Source organism: Schistocerca gregaria, chromosome 1, assembly GCF_023897955.1.
Source record: "Schistocerca gregaria isolate iqSchGreg1 chromosome 1, iqSchGreg1.2, whole genome shotgun sequence".
In the NCBI taxonomy this organism is placed as follows: Eukaryota; Metazoa; Arthropoda; class Insecta; order Orthoptera; family Acrididae; genus Schistocerca; species Schistocerca gregaria.
In genome coordinates, this window is record NC_064920.1 from 202893041 (window position 1) to 202918931 (window position 25891).

The 25891-nt window shown below is 44.5% G+C and overlaps 1 protein-coding gene across 1 annotated transcript in view; it reads right to left on the reverse strand.

Annotated features, from left to right (window-relative positions):
* The window catches only part of LOC126336798 (putative phospholipase B-like 2), a 147529-nt gene that overhangs the window by 33025 nt on the left and 88613 nt on the right, over nucleotides 1–25891 (reverse strand). The window contains exon 5 of the mRNA XM_050000835.1: nucleotides 25234–25462. Coding sequence (XP_049856792.1) covers nucleotides 25234–25462 — 229 coding nt within the window. The remainder of the gene's footprint in view (nucleotides 1–25233; nucleotides 25463–25891) is intronic.

Below are 25891 nucleotides of genomic sequence, written 5' to 3' on the forward strand. Positions count from 1 at the left end.
AAAGAAATACAGTAGAAGAAGAATGGGTAGCTCTGAGGGATGAAGTAGTAAAGGCAGCAGAAGATAAGTAGGTAAAAAGACGAGGGTTAATAGAAATCCGTGGGTAACAGAAGAAATATTGAATTTAATTGATGAAAGGAGAAAATACAAAAATGCAGTAAATGAAGCAGGCAAAAAGGAATACAAACGTCTCAAAAATGAGATCGACAGGAAGTGCAAAATGGCTAAGCAGGGATGGCTAGAGGACAAATGTAAGGATGTAGAGGCTTATCTCACTAGGGGTAAGATAGATACTGCCTACAGGAAAATTAAAGAGACCTTTGGAGAAAAGAGAACCACTTGTATGAATATCAAGAGCTCAGATGGAAACCCAGTTCTAAGCAAAGAAGGGAAGGCGGAAAGGTGGAAGGAGTATATAGAAGGTTTATACAAGGGCGTTGTACTGGAAATGGAAGAGGATGCAGATGAAGATGAAATGGGAGATACAATACTGCGGGAAGAGTTTGACAGAGCACTGAAAGACCTGAGTCGAAACAAGGCCCCAGGAGTAGACAACATTCCATTAGAACTACTGACGGCGTTGGGAGAGCCAGTCATGACAAAACTCTACCATCTGGTGAGCAAGATTCATGAGACAGGCGAAATACCCTCAGACTTCAAGAAGAACATAATAATTCCAACCCCAAAGAAAGCAGGTGTTGACAGATGTGAAAATTACCGAACTGTCAGTGTAATAAGTCACAGCTGCAAAATACTAACACGAATTCTTTACAGACGAATGGAAAAACTGGTAGAAGCGGACCTTGCGGAAGATCTGTTTGGATTCCGCAGAAATGTTGGAACACGTGAGGCAATACTAACCTTACGACTTATCTTAGAAGAAAGATTAAGAAAAGGCAAACCTACGTTTCTAGCATTTGTAGACTTAGAGAAAGCTTTTGACAATGTTGACTGGAATACTCTCTTTCAAATTCTAAAGGTGGCAGGGGTAAAATACAGGGAGCGTAAGGCTATTTACAATTTGTACAGAAACCAGATGGCAGTTATAAGAGTCGAGGGACATGAAAGGGAAGCAGTGGTTGGGAAGGGAGTGAGACAGGGTTGTAGCCTCTCCCCGATGTTATTCAATCTGTATATTGAGCAAGCAGTAAAGGAAACAAAAGAAAAATTTGGAGTAGGTATTAAAATTCACGGAGAAGAAATAAAAACTTTGAGGTTCGCCGATGACATTGTAATTCTGTCAGAGACGGCAAAGGACTTGGAAGAGCAGTTGAACGGAAAGGACAGTGTCTTAAAAGGAGGATATAAATGAACATCAACAAAAGCAAAACGAAGATAATGGAATGTAGTCAAATTAAATCGGGTGATGCTGAGGGAATTAGATTAGGAAATGAGAGACTTAAAGTAGTAAAGGAGTTTTGCTATTTAGGAAGTAAAATAACTGATGATGGTCAAAGTAGAGAGGATATAAAATGTAGACTGGCAATTGCAAGGAAAGCGTTTCTGAAGAAGAGAAATTTGTTAACATCGAGTATAGATTTAATGGTCAGGAAGTCGTTTCTGAAAGTATTTGTATGGAGTGTAGCCATGTATGGAAGTGAAACATGGACAATAACTAGTTTGGACAAGAAGAGAATAGAAGCTTTTGAAATGTGGTGCTACAGAAGAATGTTGAAGATTAAATGGGTAGATCACATTACTAATGAGGAGGTATTGAATAGAATTGGGGAGAACAGGAGTTTGTGGCACAACTTGACAAAAAGAAGGGACCGGTTGGTAGGACATGTTTTGAGGCATCAAGGGATCACAAATTTAGCATTGGAGGGCAGCGTGGAGGGTAAAAATCGTAGAGGGAGACCAAGAGATGAATACACTAAGCAGAGTCAGAAGGATGTAGGTTGCAGCAAGTACTGGGAGATGAAGAAGCTTGCAAACGATAGAGTAGCATGGAGAGCTGCATCAAACCAGTGTCAGGACTGAAGACAACAACTACAACAGTGTTGGGCAGTTGGCTGCTAACAGCGCATAGCGTTGCGCAGTTGGAGGTGAGCCGCCAGCAGTGGTGGATGTGGGGAGTGAGATGGGGGAGTTTTGAGAGCGCATGATCTGGACGAGTGTCCATCAGATGAACTGATATATAAATATTATGACTTTTGAACACTATTAAGGTAAATACACTCCTGGAAATTGAAATAAGAACACCGTGAATTCATTGTCCCAGGAAGGGGAAACTTCATTGACACATTCCTGGGGTCAGATATATCACATGATCACACTGACAGAACCACAGGCACATAGACACAGGCAACAGAGCATGCACAATGTCGGCACTAGTACAGTGTATATCCACCTTTCGCAGCAATGCAGGCTGCTATTCTCCCATGGAGACGATCGTAGAGATGCTGGATGTAGTCCTGTGGAACGGCTTGCCATGCCATTTCCACCTGGCGCCTCAGTTGGACCAGCGTTCGTGCTGGACGTGCAGACCGCGTGAGACGACGCTTCATCCAGTCCCAAACATGCTCAATGGGGGACAGATCCGGAGATCTTGCTGGCCAGGGTAGTTGACTTACACATTCTAGAGCACGTTGGGTGGCACGGGATACATGCGGACGTGCATTGTCCTGTTGGAACAGCAAGTTCCCTTGCCGGTCTAGGAATGGTAGAACGATGGGTTCGATGACGGTTTGGAAGTACCGTGCACTATTCAGTGTCCCCTCGACGATCACCAGAGGTGTACGGCCAGTGTAGGAGATCGCTCCCCACACCATGATGCCGGGTGTTGGCCCTGTGTGCCTCGGTCGTATGCAGTCCTGATTGTGGCGCTCACCTGCACGGCGCCAAACACGCATACGACCATCATTGGCACCAAAGCAGAAGCGACTCTCATCGCTGAAGACGACACGTCTCCATTCGTCCCTCCATTCACGCCTGTCGCGCCACCACTGGAGGCGGGCTGCACGATGTTGGGGCGTGAGCGGAAGACGGCCTAACGGTGTGCGGGACCGTAGCCCAGCTTCATGGAGACGGTTGCGAATGGTCCTCGCCGATACCCCAGGAGCAACAGTGTCCCTAATTTGCTGGGAAGTGGCGGTGCGGTCCGCTACGGCACTGCGTAGGATCCTACGGTCTTGGCGTGCATCCGTGCGTCGCTGCGGTCCGGTCCCAGGTCGACGGTCACGTGCACCTTCCGCCGACCACTGGCGACAACATCGATGTCCTGTGGAGACCTCACGCCCCACGTGTTGAGCAATTCGGCGGTACGTCCACCCGGCCTCCCGCATGCCCACTATACGCCCTCGCTCAAAGTCCGTCAACTGCACATACGGTTCACGTCCACGCTGTCGCGGCATGCTACCAGTGTTAAAGACTGCGATGGAGCTCCGTATGCCACGGCAAACTGGCTGACACTGACTGCGGCGGTGCACAAATGCTGCGCAGCTGACGCCATTCGACGGCCTACACCGCGGTTCCTGGTGTGTCCGCTGTGCCGTGCGTGTGATCATTGCTTGTACAGCCCTCTCGCAGTGTCCGGAGCAAGTATGGTTGGTCTGACACACCGGTGTCAATGTGTTCTTTTTTCCATTTCCAGGAGTGTACATTGTTTGTTCTTTCCTTTGCTAACTAAGTTTATCAGTAGTTAGTGCCTTCAGTAGTTAGAATCTTTTATTTAGCTGGCAGTATTGGCGCTCGCTGTATAGCAGTAGTTCGAGTAATGAAGGTTTCTGTGCGGTAAGTGATTTATGAAAGGTATAGGTTATTGTTAGTCAGGGCCATTCTTTTGTAGGGATTATTAAAAATCCGATTGCGTTGCGCTAAAAATATTGTATGTCAGTCTAAACTGACTGATGATCAGAATAAGTAAAGAGAGAAATGTCTGAGCACGTTCAGTTTTGCTCAGCTGTTTGAAAATCAAATAACGTAAGGGGTTTACCAGCACAATCATTCATAAGTTTTCTAAGGGGCGTTACAACATAAGCTGCAACAAATGAACGCAACAGTTTCAGAATCATACATTTCTCTGCGCTCTGTCAAAACATGTGTTTTTGATATTTTTGAAGTTGCGTTCCGTTTGGAAAATTTTGACTTCTGAATTCCTTTCTTGAAACACAGTTCACACCCGTTTATTTGTTGTTTTAATTTCTGTGAGACGTCTATATGGTATCTCGCCTCCTCTCACCATTCATCACGTTTACTTGAGACGGTAACGTATTCTTATGGCATGAGTCATGCTCTATAATCAGTGTATAGTATAACGACTGCAAATACTACAGAAAGAGAACAAATATTTCAGTGACCGAACGGACAGTTCAAAATGTCGCGAAAACAATAAATATAAAGGCACGACGGTGTTTCGATCCCGGCTTAACCTCCTTATAGTCCAACACCGCGACCGCTGAGCCACCACTCAACGGCTGCTCTTTTGGCTCAGCGTTACACTTCGCATGGTCCGTTCACTGGTAACGACGAAGCATGCTACTCGCCAACAGGGTGATACAAATATTGAGTTGACAAATTTTGAGTGCAGTCCTCTTAAATTAGTGGTAGCAACAATGAAACCAGATCACTACAGAAGCTCTAAAATTATAGTACATTTATTCCGGAACAACTCTTTGGGTGACCATTTATATACGCAATGGTAATAAGAAAGTGAGTGTCTGAAGCGGCGAGTTCAGCTGTTGTCTGTAGCCGTGGTTCTATGTAAACAGCGCAGGTCAGGTTTATCTGTGAGTGTTTGCAGGATGGGTTATCTCCTGCAGCGACGGGCCAGCTTCGTTTGAGTGGCCAGTTACTTCCAACTTATTGAATGAGCGTAGGTCTACATTATTCTCTTTTCCTTCTCTTGTTGCGTTTTATTTTAACTATGGCTCGGGCTAAAGCAATGGTGACTCAGGTATGACGTCCTGTCGAGATCATGCTTATTAGACATGGCAGACAGGTCTAATACAGTCTTGAACAGAATATTCTGCACGCTGTTGCAATGGAAGTTGTAGACAGATTAAAAAAGACTGTACCAACAAGGATCAGAAGGTAGAGCACTGCAAGAAAATGCCAAAGGTCCGAATTCGACTGCAGACCATGAAGTTTCTGTTTCCAGCTATAGATTTCTTAAGAGGAACAGTACCCTCGAAACTCAATACCACCCAGGACTTGGGCAACTCAATTACAATCTCCGCTATGGTTTCGACTATCTCGTCGTGCCCTGAAATGAGATATGTCCTGTGCACTATCCCTCCCACCCCTCCCACAGTGGTATTCCGCCATCCACCGAACCTACATAATACACTCGTCCATCCCTATACAGTTCCTGCTCCCAACCCCTTACTTCATGGCTCATATCCCTGTAATAGACCTAGATGCAAGATCTGTCCCATACATCCTCCTACCACCACCTACTCCAGTCCGGTCACAAACATCACCTATCCCTGTGAAACGAGTCATGTGATCTACAATCTCAGCTGTGCTGCATTCTATGTAGACATGACTATCAACAAAATGGCTGTCCCCATAATGGCCACCGAGGAATGTGGCCAAAAAACAAGTGGTCCACCATGTTGCTGAGCACGCTGTCCAACATGAGATCGTTCATTTCAATGACTGCTCCACAGCCTGTGCCATACGGATCCTTCCCACTAACACTAGCTTCTGAGAACTGTGGAGATGGGGACACTCCCTGCAATACATCCTGTGTCCCATAACCCTCCTGGCCTCAACCTTCGTTAGTCATTGTCCTCACCCATCCAGCTCCTTCCCGGTTCCAATTCCTGCGCTATACAGCCCTCATTCGACAAAGGCCATACTGGCCGAAAGCTAATTTGTGACAGTTTTTGCGTGAAATCTTATGGGACTTAACTGCTAAGGTCATCAGTCCCTAAGCTTACTCACTACTTAAATTATCCTAAGGACAAACACACACACACACCCATGTCCGAGGGATAACTCGAACCTTCGCCGGGGCCAGCCGCACGGTACATGACTGCAGGTGACAGTTTTTGTTGTGCCTATCTGCGACTCAGCATTTCCACTACATGGCGAATAGCAACATTATATCTCTTCTTTTCTTAGGAAACAGAGTATTTTTTTTAGAAGAATTGTACAAGTCCTCAAGCAGGGGGAGAGCTTACACACGTTTATATCTTTCGTTAGCAGTTCGTCACTGGTATGACTGCCACCTATGTCTAAGGGGGTTTCGGAGTTGCCGGTCATCACTCGTGGCTTCTTCGAGAAACATCTGCACCCCATCGATCTTTCTTAAACTCTGCTGTGAGTATCTTCTGAAGAGCAAGAGGTTAATCACATCTCATTTGATTTTATACATCGATCTGATCCCGACAGTGCTCCACTATGAGATTTTGTGAAACTGACATTTTTAGTCGATTAGGAATTCTGGCTTTGATACGAAGCTTCTAGTGAAAAGAAGTAGTTTATTTAAATGGTTTAAATACATTTTTATAACCAATTTGTTTTTCTAATTCTGTGACGTTTTAGGAAAACTGACAGTCAATTTGGAGCACACGATCTATTTGGTAAAATACACTGCCCCCTTACCGGGTGGATATGTTATCAATTAAAGTTACAATTTTCTGTGACAGGTAGAATTGCCACGCGAGTGTAATAGAGCTGTTCGTGGTTAATGTTGTTACCAGTCCTGGTAGGGTAGGCCCTGTATAAAAATCGTTACAGCATCTTGTATTCAGCGATCCTCTGAAGGACGCAGAGGCAGCATATTCGTGAGAGACAGTTAGTTTGAAAGGAGCCTTATTGTGGATATCCACTAGACAGGTGGTCGAATAGTGCAATATCCAGATTTGTGGGGCATTTGGATGTGACAGTGCACTAATGACCACCACCCTGTTGTGCACCAATCACATCTTAACCCATTCACATCTGCACCTGCCATCTGAGAAAAAATAAGGACTGCTTTCAGTATTCTGTGTCATCCCACACCATTGGTCGTGTTACGGCCGCAGGTTCGGGCATGGATGTGTCTGATGTCCTCAGAAGTTAAGTCCCATAGTGCTCAGAGCCATTTGAACCATTGGTCCTGGACTATGAGTAGCCGGACTAGGAAATTACTGTCTCGTGCATAGGCTATCATTAACATCACTGCACAAACGGTTGCCTTTAGAGTGGTGCCATGACCAGGAAGCATGGACTGCTGATGAATGGCATCGCATTTTGAACAACAATCTGCTTTATACCGGATGATCGTTGTCAGCAAATATGGCGGTGGCCAGGAGAGAGGTCCCATTCTTTGTGTTTGGAAGAGGCACAATGGTTTTACTTGTGGGATCACCGTATGGTGAGCCATTGGGTGTGAATTCAGGTCACGGCTGTTAGTGACTGAGGAACTGACGACACAATGGCATGTAACAGGTAGCCAACATCCTCATGTGTTAAATCTCGTGCGACTGTACCGTACTATTGTTGTGCCAATTTTAACAGGGCGATTCTCATCCACGCGTCATGTGTCTTTACAAACTGTGAGTGGTGATGAGGTAGTCCCACGCCTGCCCGGATCTAGGGGGGACGAGCAAACCAGGATATCTGTCCCGGGCGACTGATTCAGGGAACGCCAAACTCATATTCTTGAAGGAAGCGCAGGTTGGCCTATCGATTATTTTATTATTTTGATACGCACCCCTTCTGCTTTTCAAACAATTTTGAACACATTTTAGGTTGATATCTGTACCAATCATAAGTTGATGTTTGAATGTGTGCATAGTGTACGTGATGACTGCCACGGGAATCACCTGTCGCATCTAGGAATAAAAAGATAATAATAAAAAAAACTTTCCCGCAGACAAAAGAGGGACGGGGATATACGAACTGAGCCAGTAAAAGCGAACGGGTGAATGCCAATCGCTGTTTGTTTAAGCGGTTCAATGGGTCTGCGAATAATCAGCGTTATTATAATAATACCGAAATCCATAGATACAACCTACCTGAGAAGAAATAAAGGATTAACAGGAATAACAGGTAAGAAAGATTATATATCTTCTCGATGCATAAAAAAATGAAATTGACAGAAATTTTATGCCAGTTCGCTACACTGAGGGCCAGTTGTACAGTCCCCGGTTAGCAGCCACGTAAGTTCTATTCACGGAAAAGCGCGGAAAACGCGTTGTACGAACACGTAATACCGCCCAACCGGAGAATAAACGCGGGATAACTAAACCGGTGATTCTGGCAGGGTTAGTGAAGTTAATCGGAGAATAAGTTTTGGCAATGGTAGGAGTAGTTACAGATTTAGTGATGAAAAGATTCTTTGTTGGTACGAGGAAGGAGAAGAAACGGGGACATCACACAAATATGTAGAAGAATATCGCGATTCCAAATTTGTAAAAAAAATCTTAGTACTACTTTTCGATCTAGTGCTTGGGAAACTGCAGCGTGTAATTTAAATGTGAAACTATTTCCTAACAAAAAGCTTTTTGGCTGTAGTAGACTTAATAGGCATCTGATTTTTGTACTTCGTGAATTATATTATGTCGTGTTACATATTGAAATGAGGTACATAAAAATGACCATTGTGCCGAAACACTTATTTGGCGTGTCTTACAATCGCAGCCAGGACTATTTCGTTTTATCTAGCAGACAGTTCAAAATAGACGCAATCTTAAGTCGTGAAACCACACCAGTCTTTGGTGCTATGCACATTAAAAGCTTTTTCAGTATTAGACAACGGCATTTTGATTTTACACGTAGCAAAACGTTTGACGAACTTTGATGAGGTAATAAATTCTTTCGCGGAGGGAATGCAAGCCATGTAAAGCTGTAGCAAGATTAGAGAGCAAAAAATGCTGGTACGTAAGGACTGTGGAAATGTGCCCCGTGTTGCTTGTCTCTTGTCTTTACTGGTTCTATATTTCGTATATTTAATTTTATGTCACACAAAAGAGAAAGTTATTGGCAAATGGGCAATAATGAGCGCAAATTTTCTGAAGAGTTCTCATTATCTCGATTACAAATAATCCCACCCAGAATTAATTGTGAGGTAAGGGGGGGGGGGGGGGGTTAGGATGTCAAACTGGCCGACTGGGAGCAGGATAAGCACCAGAAGACATTTAGATTTCCACTGTCCTGAATATAGGTTTGATGGCTCCCATTACAAGATATACTCGTTGGAATTCTACAGAACGAAATAGTGACGATGCAATAGAAGACTACTGTGTGGAGAGGCGTGGCACTGCACTTGGCACACTTAAGACCAAATAATATATCTTTCAAATCGTCGAACATATGTTTCATATATCAAACTTCTCTCAAAGATCTGCGCTACAAAATAAACACACTTTTGAGAAATGATTTTTTTTAAATTTTTGACGTCCTATCGCAAAACGCTCGAGGGGGGGGGGGGGGCACTATCTAGTTTTTGACCAGATACGGGAATATCGTGGATTCGTGGCTGGGTATTCCCAAGTTTAGCAAGATCCGCAAAATTTTCCTCCTCAGAATACGTGTAGACCGGCTCGGACGTCAACTCCGTCCGTGTGCCATTATCCAGGACATCAGGAAACAATTAACAACAGTTGTGGGTCAGCTTGCCTCAGAAGACGCTACAACGGCTTCATGACGCCCTTCCTCACCGAATCAGTGTGAGCATCCATGCCTGAGTGGGGTGCAACGTCCTACTGGTAAGCGGACATACACAGGCAAGTTCTTAAACTTGACTCGATATTCTATTCACATCACATACTCTCTCTGTCAGTTTCTTTTTCCCCTCTCCTTCTGAGCTCTTTTTGTCACGAGGTGTACTTTTTTCCATTCACAATTGTCTTGATCACATTTGTTGACCGGTTTAGACGCTTACATGCCATTATCAGAACCAGCATTCTGTTACGAAAGTAATACATCGAACTATCTACTAGTGTGCATCATGGTTACTTGAAACCACGTGAATCAACTTGATTCTGATGCTGAAACATTCGAGTCGAAACCAGTCCACAAATCAGATTAAGACAATTGTCCACAAAGAGTCATTTTCTATTAACAATCTTTATTTTTGTTGGATACGTTTCAGTAGCATGCTGCCATCATCAGGTGCCTCTCTACTGAATATACATTTTTTGCACGATTACATTTGCCAAAAGTCCGATGTTTTGTTGCTGTTGCGTGTGCCAGTAAAGATATATGGGGAAGTTCATCGGTGCTGTCAAGAAATTCCCTGTAAGTTACAATCTAATCTTTTGTACATTTTTGTGGCCTACATTACTAAATAATCTAGTACTGGAAGAGGACTGGCCCGTTGCACTGTGTCCCGTCTATCTACTACTACAGTTCTCTATTCTCGAGGACAGGACTTATGACGTGCAAATCTGGATGTAGAAGTCCAGTCTCTGAGCACAGAAAGTTATCGTGCTTGCCTATTCCTGTCGTCTGCAGCGTCCTTTCAGAATTCTCTACCTGATTAAGTTTTATTTTCTTGTTTTTGGTTACAAACCTTATGTCATTGACTGTAACGGGAACTGAATCAACACAACATTGCAATATTTCATTAGAAGACGCCCATGGAACCAGAATGTTTCCTTCCTTCAAAATGGCTCTGAGCACTATGGGACTTAACTGCTGTGGTCATCAGTCCCCTAGAACTTAGAACTAATTAAACCTAACTAACCTAAGGACATCACACACATCCATGCCCGAGGCAGGATTCGAACCAGCGACCGTACCAGCCGCGCGGTTCCTGACTGAGCGCCTAGAACCGCTAGACCACCGCGGCCGGCTCCTTCCTTCACTTAAGCTACGAATTTTACAGAGTCTATTGTGGTTTTGCTCCTGCAAATGGTACGATAAATTTTAGCACTCCAGATATGCTTCGCGTGCCATTATCTTACAGCGAATTTCGTTTAGGTATTTGATAACCATTTGCAACACTATTCTCGAGAGTCACTATTTGCTACCTTGCACATGTATCTCTGCCGTCAAAACAGAACTCATGTCGTGCCTAGAAGATGGGTAAAGTTCCTGAAAAGTTGACATTTAACATCCTAGCGGCAGGAGAAAGAAATACAAGGTGTAAATTACAATTACCGGTGCAGATCACTTATCAGTTGTTGACATTACTGACATGCGATCATATGCGCTATGTAGCTAGATGACGGAAGTCGTCGGATAGCGATATGCACATATACAGACGGCGGTAGTATCGCGTACACAAGATACAAAACGGCAGTACAAAGGCGGAGCCGTCATATGCAGTCCGGTGATTCACGTGAAAAGGTTTCCGACGTGATTATGCCCGCACGATAGAAATTAACAGACTTTGAAATAGTTAGGAAATTCAATATTCCGCGGTCCATAGTGTCAAGAGCGTGCCTAGAATACCAAATTTCGGAATTTCAGACATTACCTCTCACCACGGACAACACAGTGACCGACGGCCTTGATTTAACGACCGAGAGCAGCGGCGTTTGCGTAGAGTTGTCAGTGCTAACAGACAAACACAACTGCGTGAAACATCGCATGTAGCGCCGCTCCTGGTCTCGTGTCAATATCGGTTGGATCCTAGGCGACTGGAGAATCGTGGCTTGGTCAGAGGAATCCCTATTTTAGTTGGTCAGAGCTAATGGTAGGGTTCGAATGTGGCGCAGACTCCACGAAGCTATGGACCAAAGTTGTTAACAAGGAACTGTACAAGGTGGAAGTGGCTCCATAATGGTGTGAGTTATGTTTACATGGAATGGACTGGGTCCTCTAGTCCAAATGAACCGATTATTGGCAAGAAATGGTTATCATTGGCTACTTAGATAACATCTGCAGCCATTCGTGGACTTCATGATCCCAAACAACAATGGTATGTTTATGGGCTATGTCGCCAGCAGGACAATGCAACGTGTCACACAGCTCAAAGTGTGTGTACGTGGTTCGAATAGCACCAGTATAAATTTACCGTACTAGCCTGACCACCAATGTCCCTGGATTTAAACCCAATGGAGAATTTATGGGACCACCTCTATAGGGCTGTTCGCGCAATGATTCTCAACCGTGAAACCTAGCGCAGGTGGCCACAGCACTGGAGTCAGCATGGCTCCACATGCCTGTCGTTACCTTACAGAACCTCACTGATCGTCTTCCTGCACATCCTAGCCGCAGAAAGTGGTTATTCAGGCTTCTGACAGATCACATTAATATGACTGGACAGGATGTTTCGTATAAGAACGAAACTAAGCTGCCATCAACTGTTTGGTTGCTCCAAGATGAACCTCAGCTACAAAACTGCTTCGTTCGCTAAGTTCTTTGAAGACAACAGCTGCTTGTCTCTTACGATTATTGTTTATGTCGCGAGCGCTATTTGAGAATATCGAAGAACAGTTCGTGCTGAATGTTACACAACAACTTGTTTGTCGCAAGTCATGAGTCATGGAAGACATCGGGGGGGGGGGGGGGTTTATTTCCAGAGCGCACTGCAGCAGAGAATGTGCTGATTGGAAACTTACTGGCAGATTAAAAGTATGTACCGCACCGAGACTCGAACTCGGGGCTTGGCCTTTCGTAGGCAAGTGTTCTACTGATTGAGATGTCCAAGCACATCTCTCAACCCTCCCTCACAGTTTTTCCGCCACTAGCTCATGTCCTACCTTTCAAAGTTCAAAGGAGTCGTTTAGCATACCTTGCGAGACTGGCACTACTGGAAGAAAAACGCTGCGGAAGTATGGAAGTTAGGAGACGAGGTATTGGCGGAAGTAAAGCTGCGAGGCCGGCTGGTGAGTCGTGCTTCAGTAGCTCAGTCGGTAAGGCACCCGTCCGTGAAAGGCAAAGGCCACAGGATCGAGTTCCGGTCCGGTTTTAATCTGCCTGGAAATTTCAGATCGAACCATTGTTCATCATGAAAAAGGCACCTGCACGGAGCACATTAAACAATATTGATAAGTTGAGGGAGAAGACATCGAATTAAGGATTCACTTGATTTATCGCCTAAACTTTAGGCCCTAAAGAATGCTTTTTGTTTTCGTGTGACAAGAAAAACAATGCGCACAGAGATTTTCATTGCCTCAAATAGTTTTTCCGAGGTATCGACAACAGAAAGGAGAAAATGATTCCCGAACTGGTTCGAATGCAAGCGAATGCGAATAAATATTTGAAGGGCCCTAGATAGCGAGCGAAAGATCACAGCGGCCCGTTGGCAAGTCGTGCGATCTTCCAGAGATCGCACGTGGGTGGGCAAATCGGAGATCGAAGTGACCGATCGCTGATCGTTTTAAATTCCCATGCAATATGATTTATCATATGCGATATGTAGCAATATCGGTGCCCGGTTGCAGCTCGTTTGTCTAGTTATAAGCATAGTTATGGTTTTGTTTGACATGTAACACAAAATACATCATCCGATTTTGCCGTGATTAGCATTTTTAAGCTTGTGCAGTAGAAGTAGACATGACGGTAACTTCACAGTAATAGTCTGGGCTCCATCTGGTAATCCTGAGTTACTTATGAAATAACTACATCCATCATTAACGTTTTCAACTTCTAAAGAGAATGACGTACCATAATATTAAGTGGACATGATTTAAATGTTCAAGGCAAATGTATTATACGGTTGTATAAGATCCTTATATCGAACAGCCCAACTCAACCTCATACAATTATTATCTATTGTTATGGTAATCTGATGCGCTGCTACTGATAATATTTCTGACAAACATCGAGATTTAAAAAACAAATTGTGTTAATACACTACTGGGCACTAAAATTGATACACTAAGAAGAAATGCAGATGATAAGCGGGTATTCATTGGACAAATATATTATACTAGAACTGACATGTGATTACATTGTCACACAATTTGGGTGCATACATCCTGAGAAATCAGTACCCAGAACAACCACCTCTGGCCGTAATAACGACCTTGATACGCCTGGGCATCGAGTCAAACGGAGCTTGGATGGCGTGTACAGGTACAGCTGCCCATGCAGCTTCAACACGATACCACAGTTCATCAAGAGTAGTGCTGGCGTATTGCGACGAGCCAGTTGCTCAGCCACTATTCACCAGACGTTTTCAGTTGGTAAGAGATCTGGAGAATGTGCTGGACAGGGCAGCAGTCGAACTTTTTCTGTATCCAGAAAGGCCCGTACAAGACCTGCAACATGCGGTCGTGCATTGTCCTGCTGAAATGTAGGGTTTCTCAGGGATCGAATGAAGGGTATAGGCACAGGTCATAACTGTTCAAACTGCCCTCAATGCGAACAAGAGGTGACCGAGACGTCTAACCAATGGCCGGGTGATGTGCCAATATGGCGATGTCGAATACATGCTTCCAATGTGCGTTCACGGCGATGTCGCCAAACACGGATGCGACCATCATGATGCTGCAAACAGAACCAGGATTAATTCGAAAAAAATGACGTTTTGCCATTCGTGCATCCAGGTTCGTCATTGAGTACATCATCGCAGGCGCTCCTGTCTGTGATGCAGCGTCAAGGGTACTCGCAGCAATGGCCTCCGAGCTGACAGTCCGTGCTGCTGCAAACGTCGTCGAACTTTTCGTGCAGATGGTTGTTGTCTTGCAAACGTCCCCATCTGTTGACTCAGGGATCGAGACGTGGCTGCGCAATCCGTTACAGCCATGCGGATAAGATGCCTGCCGTGTCGAGTGCTGGTGATACGAGGCCGTTGGGATCCAGCACGGCGTTCCGTATTACCCTCATGAAACCAACGGTTCCATATTCTGCTAACAGTCATTGGATTTGGACCAACGCGAGCAGTTAAGGTCGCGATACGATAAACCGCAATCGCGATAGGCTACAATCCGACCTTAATCAAAGTCGGAAACGTGATGGTACGCATTTCTCCTCCTTACACGAGGCATCACAACAACGTTTCACCAGGCAACGCCGGTCAAGTGCTGTTTGTGTATGAGAAATCGGTTGGAAACTTTCCTCATGACAGCACGTTGTAGGTGTCGCTATTGGCGTCAACCTTGTGTGAATGCTCTGAAAAGCTAATCATTTGCATATCACAGCATCATCTTCCTGTCGGTTAAATTTCGCGTCTGTAGCACGTCATTTCGTGGTGTAGCAATTTTAATGGCCAGTAGTGTACTTGCAGTTAAACTGCAAGACATATGTTCGAAATTAAATTGAAGACTAATAAATAAAAAATGAATGTTGTTAATACACTGGAAACATGTAACCAGTCCACTTCGGTGTCAGTGAAAAATGTAATACATTCTGTAATGTAACCTGTAGTTCACATATTGGTTCAAACTGCTTCGCGAATCGCGTGTATTGCACGACATCGCTTGCGACGAATCGCTGCGATCCATCGTTCATATGAGGAGCCCCTTAGGTGAATATTTCGGGAAACAATAAATCGACTCGTACAAAAAAAATTCATCTTTTTCTACGATCTTAGAAGGGCGGCACACTAGTATCCATCGTAGTGACAGGCGTGCTCTACCCATAAAGGCTGCGTTCAGTGAGACCGACAGCGGTGGTCAGACGTCTTCGCCATAGGTCGTCAGGTAACACCGGCCGACAGCTTGGGCACGGTGCGTCCCATCACCTTTGTCGCCTTGCTTCGCCTCTGTGCTTGGAGACTAGTGCTGCACTGGGGCGTTAGCTATTAAAAATATGCCGAATGCATGTAAATGAGCTGCATCAGTTTCGAAAAGAAAGTCATTGGAATTCCCCGACAAATTTTACGACTATTTGAGATGAAGGAAGAAACGCCAGGCTACTAAAGTTAAAAACGCTTTAACTTGGTGACATAACTTTTGAACTACTACCACCCCTTAGCATCACAAGGAGCCACCACTTTTGAAGCTAACTGCCACAATTGATCTTTTTCGTATATTTTATACATGCGTTTTACAAAAGTATGCAGTTACAACAACACATCACATCACATTCACAAAAAACTCGCTGTTGCGAGTATGGTTGAGTGTGGTTGAGTGTGGTTGGTAGGATGTGCGACTTCGATATATAAAGTTGTTGTCAATGAGGTTGTGAGGACGTAATGATTAATTTACGTGGTGAAAGTAGATAATGTTACTATTATGTGATGAATGGATAAAATTTGCGTGTGAGTAAGCCGGTATCATTCAATTAATGAAAGGCAGATTTGTAGTTTCACAGCAACTCACTTTATTTTAAAAGTGATAAAAATTAATGTAATACTAGCAGTATGTTTAGAGAATCAAATTCTAGTACTGTAAACTTCAATGCTGTTTAACATTTGGCCAGCGGATTTGATAAATAAAGTAAATATGTTTCATATTTCGTAGTACCTGGGGTGCAAGACTGAAAATACACTCCTGGAAATTGAAATAAGAACACCGTGAATTCATTGTCCCAGGAAGGGGAAACCTTATTGACACATTCCTGGGGTCAGATACATCACATGATCACACTGACAGAACCACAGGCACATAGACACAGGCAACAGAGCATGCACAATGTCGGCACTAGTACAGTGTATATCCACCTTTCGCAGCAATGCAGGCTGCTATTCTCCCATGGAGACGATCGTAGAGATGCTGGATGTAGTCCTGTGGAACGGCTTGCCATGCCATTTCCACCTGGCGCCTCAGTTGGACCAGCGTTCGTGCTGGACGCGCAGACCGCGTGAGACGACGCTTCATCCAGTCCCAAACATGCTCAATGGGGGACAGATCCGGAGATCTTGCTGGCCAGGGTAGTTGACTTACACATTCTAGAGCACGTTGGGTGGCACGGGATACATGCGGACGTGCATTGTCCTGTCGGAACAGCAAGTTCCCTTGCCGGTCTAGGTATGGTAGAACGATGGGTTCGATGACGGTTTGGATGTACCGTGCACTATTCAGTGTCCCCAGAGGTGTACGGCCAGTGTAGGAGATCGCTCCCCACACCATGATGCCGGGTGTTGGCCCTGTGTGCCTCGGTCGTATGCAGTCCTGATTGTGGCGCTCACCTGCACGGCGCCAAACACGCATACGACCATCATTGGCACCAAGGCAGAAGCGACTCTCATCGCTGAAGACGACACGTCGCCATTCGTCCCTCCATTCACGCCTGTCGCGACACCACTGGAGGCGGGCTGCACGATGTTGGGGCGTGAGCGGAAGACGGCCTAACGGTGTGCGGGACCGTAGCCCAGCTTCATGGAGACGGTTGCGAATGGTCCTCGCCGATACCCCAGGAGCAACAGTGTCCCTAATTTCCTGGGAAGTGGCGGTGCGGGCCCCTACGGCACTGCGTAGGATCCTACAGTCTTGGCGTGCATCCGTGCGTCGCTGCGGTCCGGTCCCAGGTCGACGGGCACGTGCACCTTCCGCCGACCACTGGCGACAACATCGATGTACTGTGGAGACCTCACGCCCCACGTGTTGAGCAATTCGGCGGTACGTCCACCCGGCCTCCCGCATGCCCACTATACGCCCTCGCTCAAAGTCCGTCAACTGCACATACGGTTCACGGCCACGCTGTCGCGGCATGCTACCAGTGTTACAGACTGCGATGGAGCTCCGTATGCCACGGCAAACTGGCTGACACTGACGGCGGCGGTGCACAAATGCTGCGCAGCTAGCTCCATTCGACGGCCAACACCGCGGTTCCTGGTGTGTCCGCTGTGCCGTGCGTGTGATCATTGCTTGTACAGCCCTTTCGCAGTGTCCGGAGCAAGTATGGTGGGTCTGACATACCGGTGTCAGTGTGTTCTTTTTTCCATTTCCAGGAGTGTATTAGCTTTTAAATTAGTGTGTACGGTATCGTAAATAGCATCCAGCGCACCACACAAAAACTTTGAACTTGTACTTTTCAAAATGTGGTATAGGCCTAAATACTGGAAAGATGTAATCGCCAGTTGTGTGTCGAAGTGTCTCTTCTAGTTTTACTTGAGCCAGAACTACGCCTTTAACGTGAGTGTCTGTTTTTTTTTTTTTTTTTTTTTTTTTTTCCTTAAAGCGCTCGAATCACACCTCTCAGAATTAGCCTCCTTTATCCGAAAGTGTTTCAAGTACTGGTTTTCGGCTTTACAAACTTGAGATGATTCGTGCCACTGAAAAGTAAAACCGTTTTGCCGAATTTATTTGAAGTTCGAGCAGACATACATCGATTATCCTTCAATGACCTGTCATTCAGCACGTGTGTCAAAGACAAATTTTATTTTGTATAAGAAACTCTTAACACCTAAAACACTCAAGTGGCAACACACACACACACACACACACACACACACACACACACACACACACACACACACATTTCCAGAAGACCTCATCGCACAGAAACAGAATTACCACACAACTGGCATCAAAAGGTGAGTAAGCAGGAATAATAATGGACATTGAAGGTTACAGGATTTACAAAGGCAAAAGGGCAGTCAAAATAGGTAAGAACATGCCTGTACTTGGCACAGCTTTCGTTGTTCGTAAGAAAGTTGTCAGTTCAATCGTAGAGTTCTTCAGCCTTTTTGAGAGACTTTCTGTCCTCACTCTCAGTTATGGTAACAAACGATACACATTGATCAATGCGCGTGCACCAATGAAGACAACAGACGTAATCTCGAGTTTAACAGTTCTGGCACCTTCTTGAAGAACAGTTACAGAAAATACCATCTAAGAACATAAAGATCCTACTAGGTGACTTTAACGCTCAGCTGGGAATAGAACCGCAATTCAGATCAACAATTTAAAAGTATGCTGCACACAAGATGACTAACAGAGATGATAGACTAGACAATCTGTGTCGATCCTTCAATCTTCAGATAGTATCAACCTTTTTGCAATAAACAAGCCAAGTAAACAGAAGCCTTGGCGATCACCAGGCAATGTGTGTGGCGATAAACAGATTTATCATATACCAATCTCTAGGAGAGCAATTAAGGAAATAATGAATGTTGAAGTACAGAGAGGTGCTGTGAGTTAACAGGCATTTCGCTCTCATTTAAGCACATGGCCGAAAGAGTCAGCCTACAGGAATTGAGAAACGAACCCTGTCGTCCAGGACCGCGTGCCACAAAGGGCGCAGATTCATCACGAGATGGGGAAACTCACTGGTGTCTATAGTCTATTGAGGCCTAAGCCATAGTGTGCGTGAGAGACAGACGAGAACCTAGGTCACAGGGAAACCCAGTAGAACGCTTTAGTGGTCAGTGAGACGTAGCAGTATTAAATGTGGCAGACCTAAGATCGACCATAAAGGGAAACATTTATAAAAACTATTTAATTCTGTAGTAGTGCAGGGAATCGAGCAACAATAATTTTTAATCTATCATCCTCCATAAAATTTCATGGTGATCCAAAAAAAAACTTTAATATTGATCAATCTATAATAGTTTAGGATTTACTGTTAAAGTGAAAGTCACAAGTTTTGTAATAAAGAGCCGAATGCTAAAATATGAACGCTTTAGTCAATCTTAACGATCGACATTCCATATAGAAGCGCATCATTAAGATGACAACTGTTGTAAATATCAACTCTGTAGCTTCATTAGTTTAAAAGACATAGTAAATTTAAATTATCAGTATTTTCAGTTAAGCATCAGATCATTTCCTCCACACGAAACACACTGAACGATGACAGCATGACATCTTACTGAATCTTTAGGTAATAGAATATTTATTGTAAAGTTTATTGCATAATAGTTACTTTTGTTCTTTATTTATTTATCAGAAAGCACATTGGTGCAAGGCAACTGGCCGTGGCATTCAAAGCTAAGAAGGAAATTGTATTGGTTTTGTGTAAAGGAATTTAACAATGGATATTATTGTTACTTTATTTAGAACGTGAAAGTGGTCAAACTTTGATTAGTTAAATATTTTAAAACGTAAAATACTGCAGAATAAGGTGTTCGGCAGCGGGAAACGCAGCTGGGACGGGCAGAGAGTGCTGGGGCAGACGCGAAAGCGGACAGTCTGGTTTGACAACAAAGGGTACAGTTCGGTTGCAGGCGCGAAAGCTGACGGTCGGTCTTTAGGCAGCTATAAAGTCCAACTACTCAGAAAATTTCGCGGGACTTAGCCTCTGAGCGATGAGCAGCCGCGCGCCTGGTGTGAACTCTTTAACTTTCCGCGTAGATAACTTATTTCGCGATGATATTGTGAACGATAGAACTGTGTCAAATGGATATGCGCTCGAGTGTAATAGTAATTCTAAATACGACCACCTTCGCTATTAGTTTGCTTTCTGAATAAACATTATTCTAACCAAATCGCAACTGTATGGCGTACATTATTTATGGGTCGTTAATTTAATCCCCGATATTATTATTACTGTTTATTATGTGTTATATTAACTTTGTATTTCGCAAACTTGCTATCAGCCAGGCAATTTAACCAGAAGGTCACAAGTGTTTAATGTGGGGCGTGTACTGCTACACGTGTGGTTCAGCCCCTAGACGAGTTTGAGCCAAGACGTTTCGACGAAGAGGAACCACGTGTGAACCAGAACATCTTTGGGATGTTATCTCGCAGTGCCCAGTCTGACTGATCATTACCTCTCCAAGATCAAAATGAATTTCATCCCTCTCAATAAGGCCGTGAAACACGGAAATAGAATTCATAAATATGACGTTGCGAAGCTCAAAATCCGTCAAAACTTATTGGAACAATACCACCAGCAACTGACATTTGAATCTTATAAATGGAGGAACATCGCCTCCAAGATCGAACAAACAGCTAATACTGCAATTCTGACAACTAAAAAGAGAAGGCATAGATTGAGCAATGAGGTTTGTGATGAGGAGGTGGCTCAGAGAATAAATGCCTGGAAAAAGTGGAACTCGACCAGGAGACCAGCAGATTTTGATGTATTCCGTGAAGTTCGAAAATATGCAACCAGAACTTTACAAAGGGCTAAGCGATTGTACGATAAAGAGCAGTCAGAGCAGATCGATCAGGATTTCCTGAAAAACAATGCCAGAAACTTCTATCAGACGTCCAAGTCGAATTTGAAAGGATACCAAGCCCTCTAGTCTGACCAAGAAAGAAAACTGCAAGATGACGTCTCGTTATTTTGAAAACCTACTTAACTGTGCTGCACCGTAAGAAAGATTCCCTGTACGTGCCCCAGTCCACAAACTACCCAACTCATCTTCACCTGGTAAAGAGGAGATCAAAGAGATCAACAGCAACCTTAATAATAACAATAAGGCAGCTGGAGAGGATTCAATAGTGGCTGAACTACTGAAGCTGGCAAATAATGAAACTCTAGATGTATTAGTCCAACTTTCTGAGATATGGAGAAATGGGATGATACCAACTGAATGGCAGTCAGCCCGCATCTCGTGGTCGTGTGGTAGCGTTCTCGCTTCCCACGCCCGGGTTCCCGGGTTCGATTCCCGGCGGGGTCAGGGATTTTCTCTGCCTCGTGATGGCTGGGTGTTGTGTGATGTCCTTAGGTTAGTTAGGTTTAAGTAGTTCTAAATTCTAGGGGACTGATGACCTAAGATGTTAAGTCCCATAGTGCTCAGAGCCATTTGAACCATTTGAATGGCAGTCAACTTTAATCCATCCTCTAAGCAAAGGCGATAAAAAGAATGTCAATAACTATAGGGGCATCTCATTAGTATCTGTTCCATATAAGATTCTCTCCAAAGCAACACAGAACAGAATAGAAGGTCACCTTGTCCAACTGATTGGGGACCATCAAGCTGGTTTCTGAAAGGGCTGTTCTTGCCCCGAACAGATCTTTAACCTGAAGGAGTAAATAATTACATGGTCCTGTTTGTTAATTTTCAGGAGGCATATGACTCCATCGACCGAGAGGCATTGATAAATATTTTGGAAGACTTTGGAGTGGATGATACAAAAACTCTAACACAGTGTCAAAAATAATATTTGTGGGTGATATTTCAGAACAATTTACAATCAGAAGGGGCGTAAGACAAGGAGATGCACTATTCCCACCCCTTTTCAACTACGTCTTGGAAAAGGTCATTCAAGAGTGGATAAAGTTGTTAGCCCAAGAAGAAACAAATGATGAGCGGTTCAGACTCGGTCCGAAGAACATAGGGGTGTACATTGGCTGCTTGGCATTTGCGCATTACGTGGCCATTTTTGCTAACAACATGGCGTCAGCTGTCAATAACATCAATAGGCTGTCAGAAATTGGTGAAAAACTTGTACTCCAAATCTCTATCCAGAAGACAAAATGTATGACGAATATTTGTGATGGACCTGAATGGATGGTCACCAATCTGGAGGAAATCGGACGAGTTAAGAATTCCAGGTATGTCTGTGAAGTCATCCAGGAGAATGGATTAGAAGAAGAAGCAATCAATGTCAGGACGAGGAAGTTAGACTAGGCATACCAACTGACAAAGAATACCTTTAACAAAATATTTGTGAGTATAGGGGCCAAGTTCCGTCATCATAATACAGTTGTAAAACATGAGGGCTCATATGACCATGAATAGACAAAGTCAAGTTGAGCGGTTGGAAAAGGGAGAACCTAGAATGTTAAGGAAAATCCTATGTAATAGATGTGTTGATGGACAATGGTGAATGAGAGCAAATGAGGACTTTTACAGCATGACAGAACGTATCACAGCGTCCGTTAAGAAGAGACGATTGTTATTTTACGGTCATCTCATGAGGATGGACGGTTACCGACTAACAAAAAGAATATGGAGTTTCATCCTTTCTAAGAAAACAAGGCCCAGATGGATCGAAGAATGTTAAAAAGATTTGTAAATAATAGATTTCAGCTATCAGTTTTCATTTGGAATTTTTATTGGCAGATCTAGATTTCAGCTAGCAACTAGCCATTCTCAACGCACTATCCTTCTTTGGTCAATGCATGTAATGCCTGTTGGTCTGGCTTTGTACACAGTTCATTCAATGAACTGTGTACAAGAAGGATAATGCATTGAGAATGGCTAGTTGCTAGCTGAAATCTAAATCTGCCAATAAAAATTCCAAATGACGACTGATAGCTGAAATCTGTTATTTACAAATAAAAATAACGGTCGCTGCGTGCAACAGCCTCTGACTGGAGAGTAACCTGATGTGAAAAAGATCTTAGGCAGATTTGTATCTCAGAGGGAAATGCCTGACAGGAACAAATTTAGAAGATTGGTAACAACTACCACGGTTTTAAAATGGCATCAACGTCCAAAAGACAGAGAGGTCGTCCGAAGAGCATAAACAGGCACTTCTTGGTGGGCCCAGAACATACTGGCAGGAAGTAAAAGCTGGAACAAGAACAAGACCTAGACACTAAAATGTAATTGGTTGTTACCACGCAATCCACAGAGGTTCAACTCGAAAATATAGTAATAATTTAGAGACAACTAATGTCGTCCTAGTACAAACCAAAAAAGAAACGCCGCAGTGACTTTAAGCATAAGATACATCCTTCACATTTGAACAAATTATTTTTTTGAGGTTATAATTTACATCTAAAATTTCCAATAAATATTTACACCTACTTTGCCTACCATTAAACCTGTGATTTCAGTCCAGATCCCGAACTATATCCCGATTATAATGTTTTCATCCTCAGGATGCCACATACTACTACACTACTGGCCACTAAAATTGCTACATCAAGAAGAAATGCAGATGATAAACGGGTATTCATTGGACAAATATATTATACTAGAACTGACATGTGATTACATTTTCACGCAATTTGGGTGAATAGTTCCTGAGATATCAGTATCCATAACAACAACCTCTGGCCGTAATAAGAGCCTTGATACGCCTGGGCATTGAGTCGAACAGAGCTTGGATGGTGTGTACAGGTACAGCTGCCCATGCAGCTTCAACACGATACCACACTTCATCAAGAGTAGTGACTGCCGTATTGTGGCGAGCCAGTTGCTCGGCCACCATTGACCATTCAGTTGCTGACAGATCCGGAGAATGTGCTGGCCACGGCTGCAGTCTAACGTTTTCTGTATCCAGAAAGGCTCGTATAGGACCTGCAACATGCGGTCGTGCATTATCCTGCTGAAATGTAGGGTATCGGAGGGATCAAATGAAGGGTAGAGCCACGGGTCGTAACACATCTGAAATGTAACGTCCACTGTTCAAAGTGCCACCAGTGCGAACAAGAGGTGACCGAGACGTGTAACCAATGGCACCCCATACCATCACGCCGGGTGATACGCCAGTATGACGATGACGAATACACGCTTCCAATGTGCTTTCACCGCGATAACACCAAACACGGATGCGACCATCATGATGCTGTAAACAGAACTTGGATTCAACCGAAAAAATGACGCTTTGCCATTCGTGCATCCAGGTTCGTCGTCGAGTACGCCATCGCAAGCGCTCCTGTCTGTGATACAGCGTCAAGGGTAACCGCAGCCATGGTCTCCGAGCTGATAGTCTATGCTGCTGCAAACGTCGTCGAACTGCTCGTGCAGATGGTTGTTGTCTTGCAAACGTCCCCATCTGTTGATTCAGGGATCGAGACGTGGCTGAACGATCCGTTACAGCCATGCGGATAAAATGTCTGTCATCTCGACTGCTAGTGATGCGAGGCCGTTCGGATCCAGCACGGCGTTCCGTATTACCTTCCTGAACCCACCGATTCCATAACAGTCATTAGATCTGGACCAACGCGAGCAGTTAAGGTCGCGATAAGATAAACCGCAATCGCTATAGGCTACAATCCGACCTTAATCAAAGTCGGAAACGTGATGGTACGCATTTCTCCTCCTTACACGAGGCATCACAACAACGTTTCAGCAGGCAACGCCGGTCAAGTGCTGTTTGTGTGGGAGAAATCGGTTGGAAACTTTCCTCATGTCAGCACGTTGTAGGTGTCGCCACCGGCGCCAACCTTGTGTGAATGCTCTGAAAAGCTAATCATTTGCATATCTCAGCATCTTGTTCCTGTCGGTTAAATTTTGCTTCTATAGCACGTCATCTTCGTGGTGTAGCAATTTTAATGGCCAATAGTGTAATTTACATCTAAAATTTCCGATAAATATTTTGCCTACTTTGCTTGCCATTAAACCTGTGATTTCAGTCCAGATTCCGAACTATATCCGGACTGAACTTACCAGTTTCTCAAAGGCCATGTTTCGTTTCGTATCGGTCGATATATTCGAAGAAAAGAAACTGATTTGAATTTCACCTACTGTCGTCCGAAGTCTCTGCGTTCGGACGATGACATCGGCTACATTGTGACCGCGCACGTAGTGGCGTACTGGTTTGAGAAGACTGCCGTCGTCTGTCGCCGGCAGAACCTACCGATATCGGTGCCGCAGCCTAATACCTCAGGTGGCTCCACTTTCATTGCTACACGCGTCTCCCGCAAGTGGTGGAGTTCAAGTAGTCGTGTGCGGCTTACCTGTCCATGCGGCCGCACGTAGCTCCAGAGCGACGCGTTGTTGTTTCCTATTGTGGTCTCCACCGCGACGAGCCCGGAGGACAGAACGTAGAAGTCGTCGACGGAGCCGATGACTCCCGGGTACGAAGAGAAGACGGCAACGTGCCCTGGAACCGGCGCTCCTTGGGCGCGTCCCGTCTCGCGCACCGGCAGCACAACCTTCTTCTGAACGCGCAGCATCGTGTTGTACCTGTGAAAGCGACGTCTGTCTCTACAAGCTCGTCGGACAAAATATTAGCCACTCCCTTAAAAGAACGCGTTGCTCGCTTTAGAACGCTCTCCATGGTGTACGAAGGCGTGCTGAAATATGCCTCCGAATTTTTAATTCTGTTCACAATATCGGTTGAGGTATCTGCCGCTAGAGGGCACCGCATTGCAGCGTGTAAGTTGACGGTGTGCGACGTAACTACGTCGGTGCGTGAAAAACAGCGTGTTGTAATAGAGTTTCGATTTCTAAAAGTTCGTCCAGACATGGAGCACCTCCTCCTTCAGTATGACAATGCCAGACCACACACGAGCGCTGCGACCTCTGCAACAATCCGATGTCTTGTGTTCACTGTCACTCGTCATCTTCCGTACAGTCCCGACTTGGCCCCATCCGGTTTTCATTTGTTTCCAA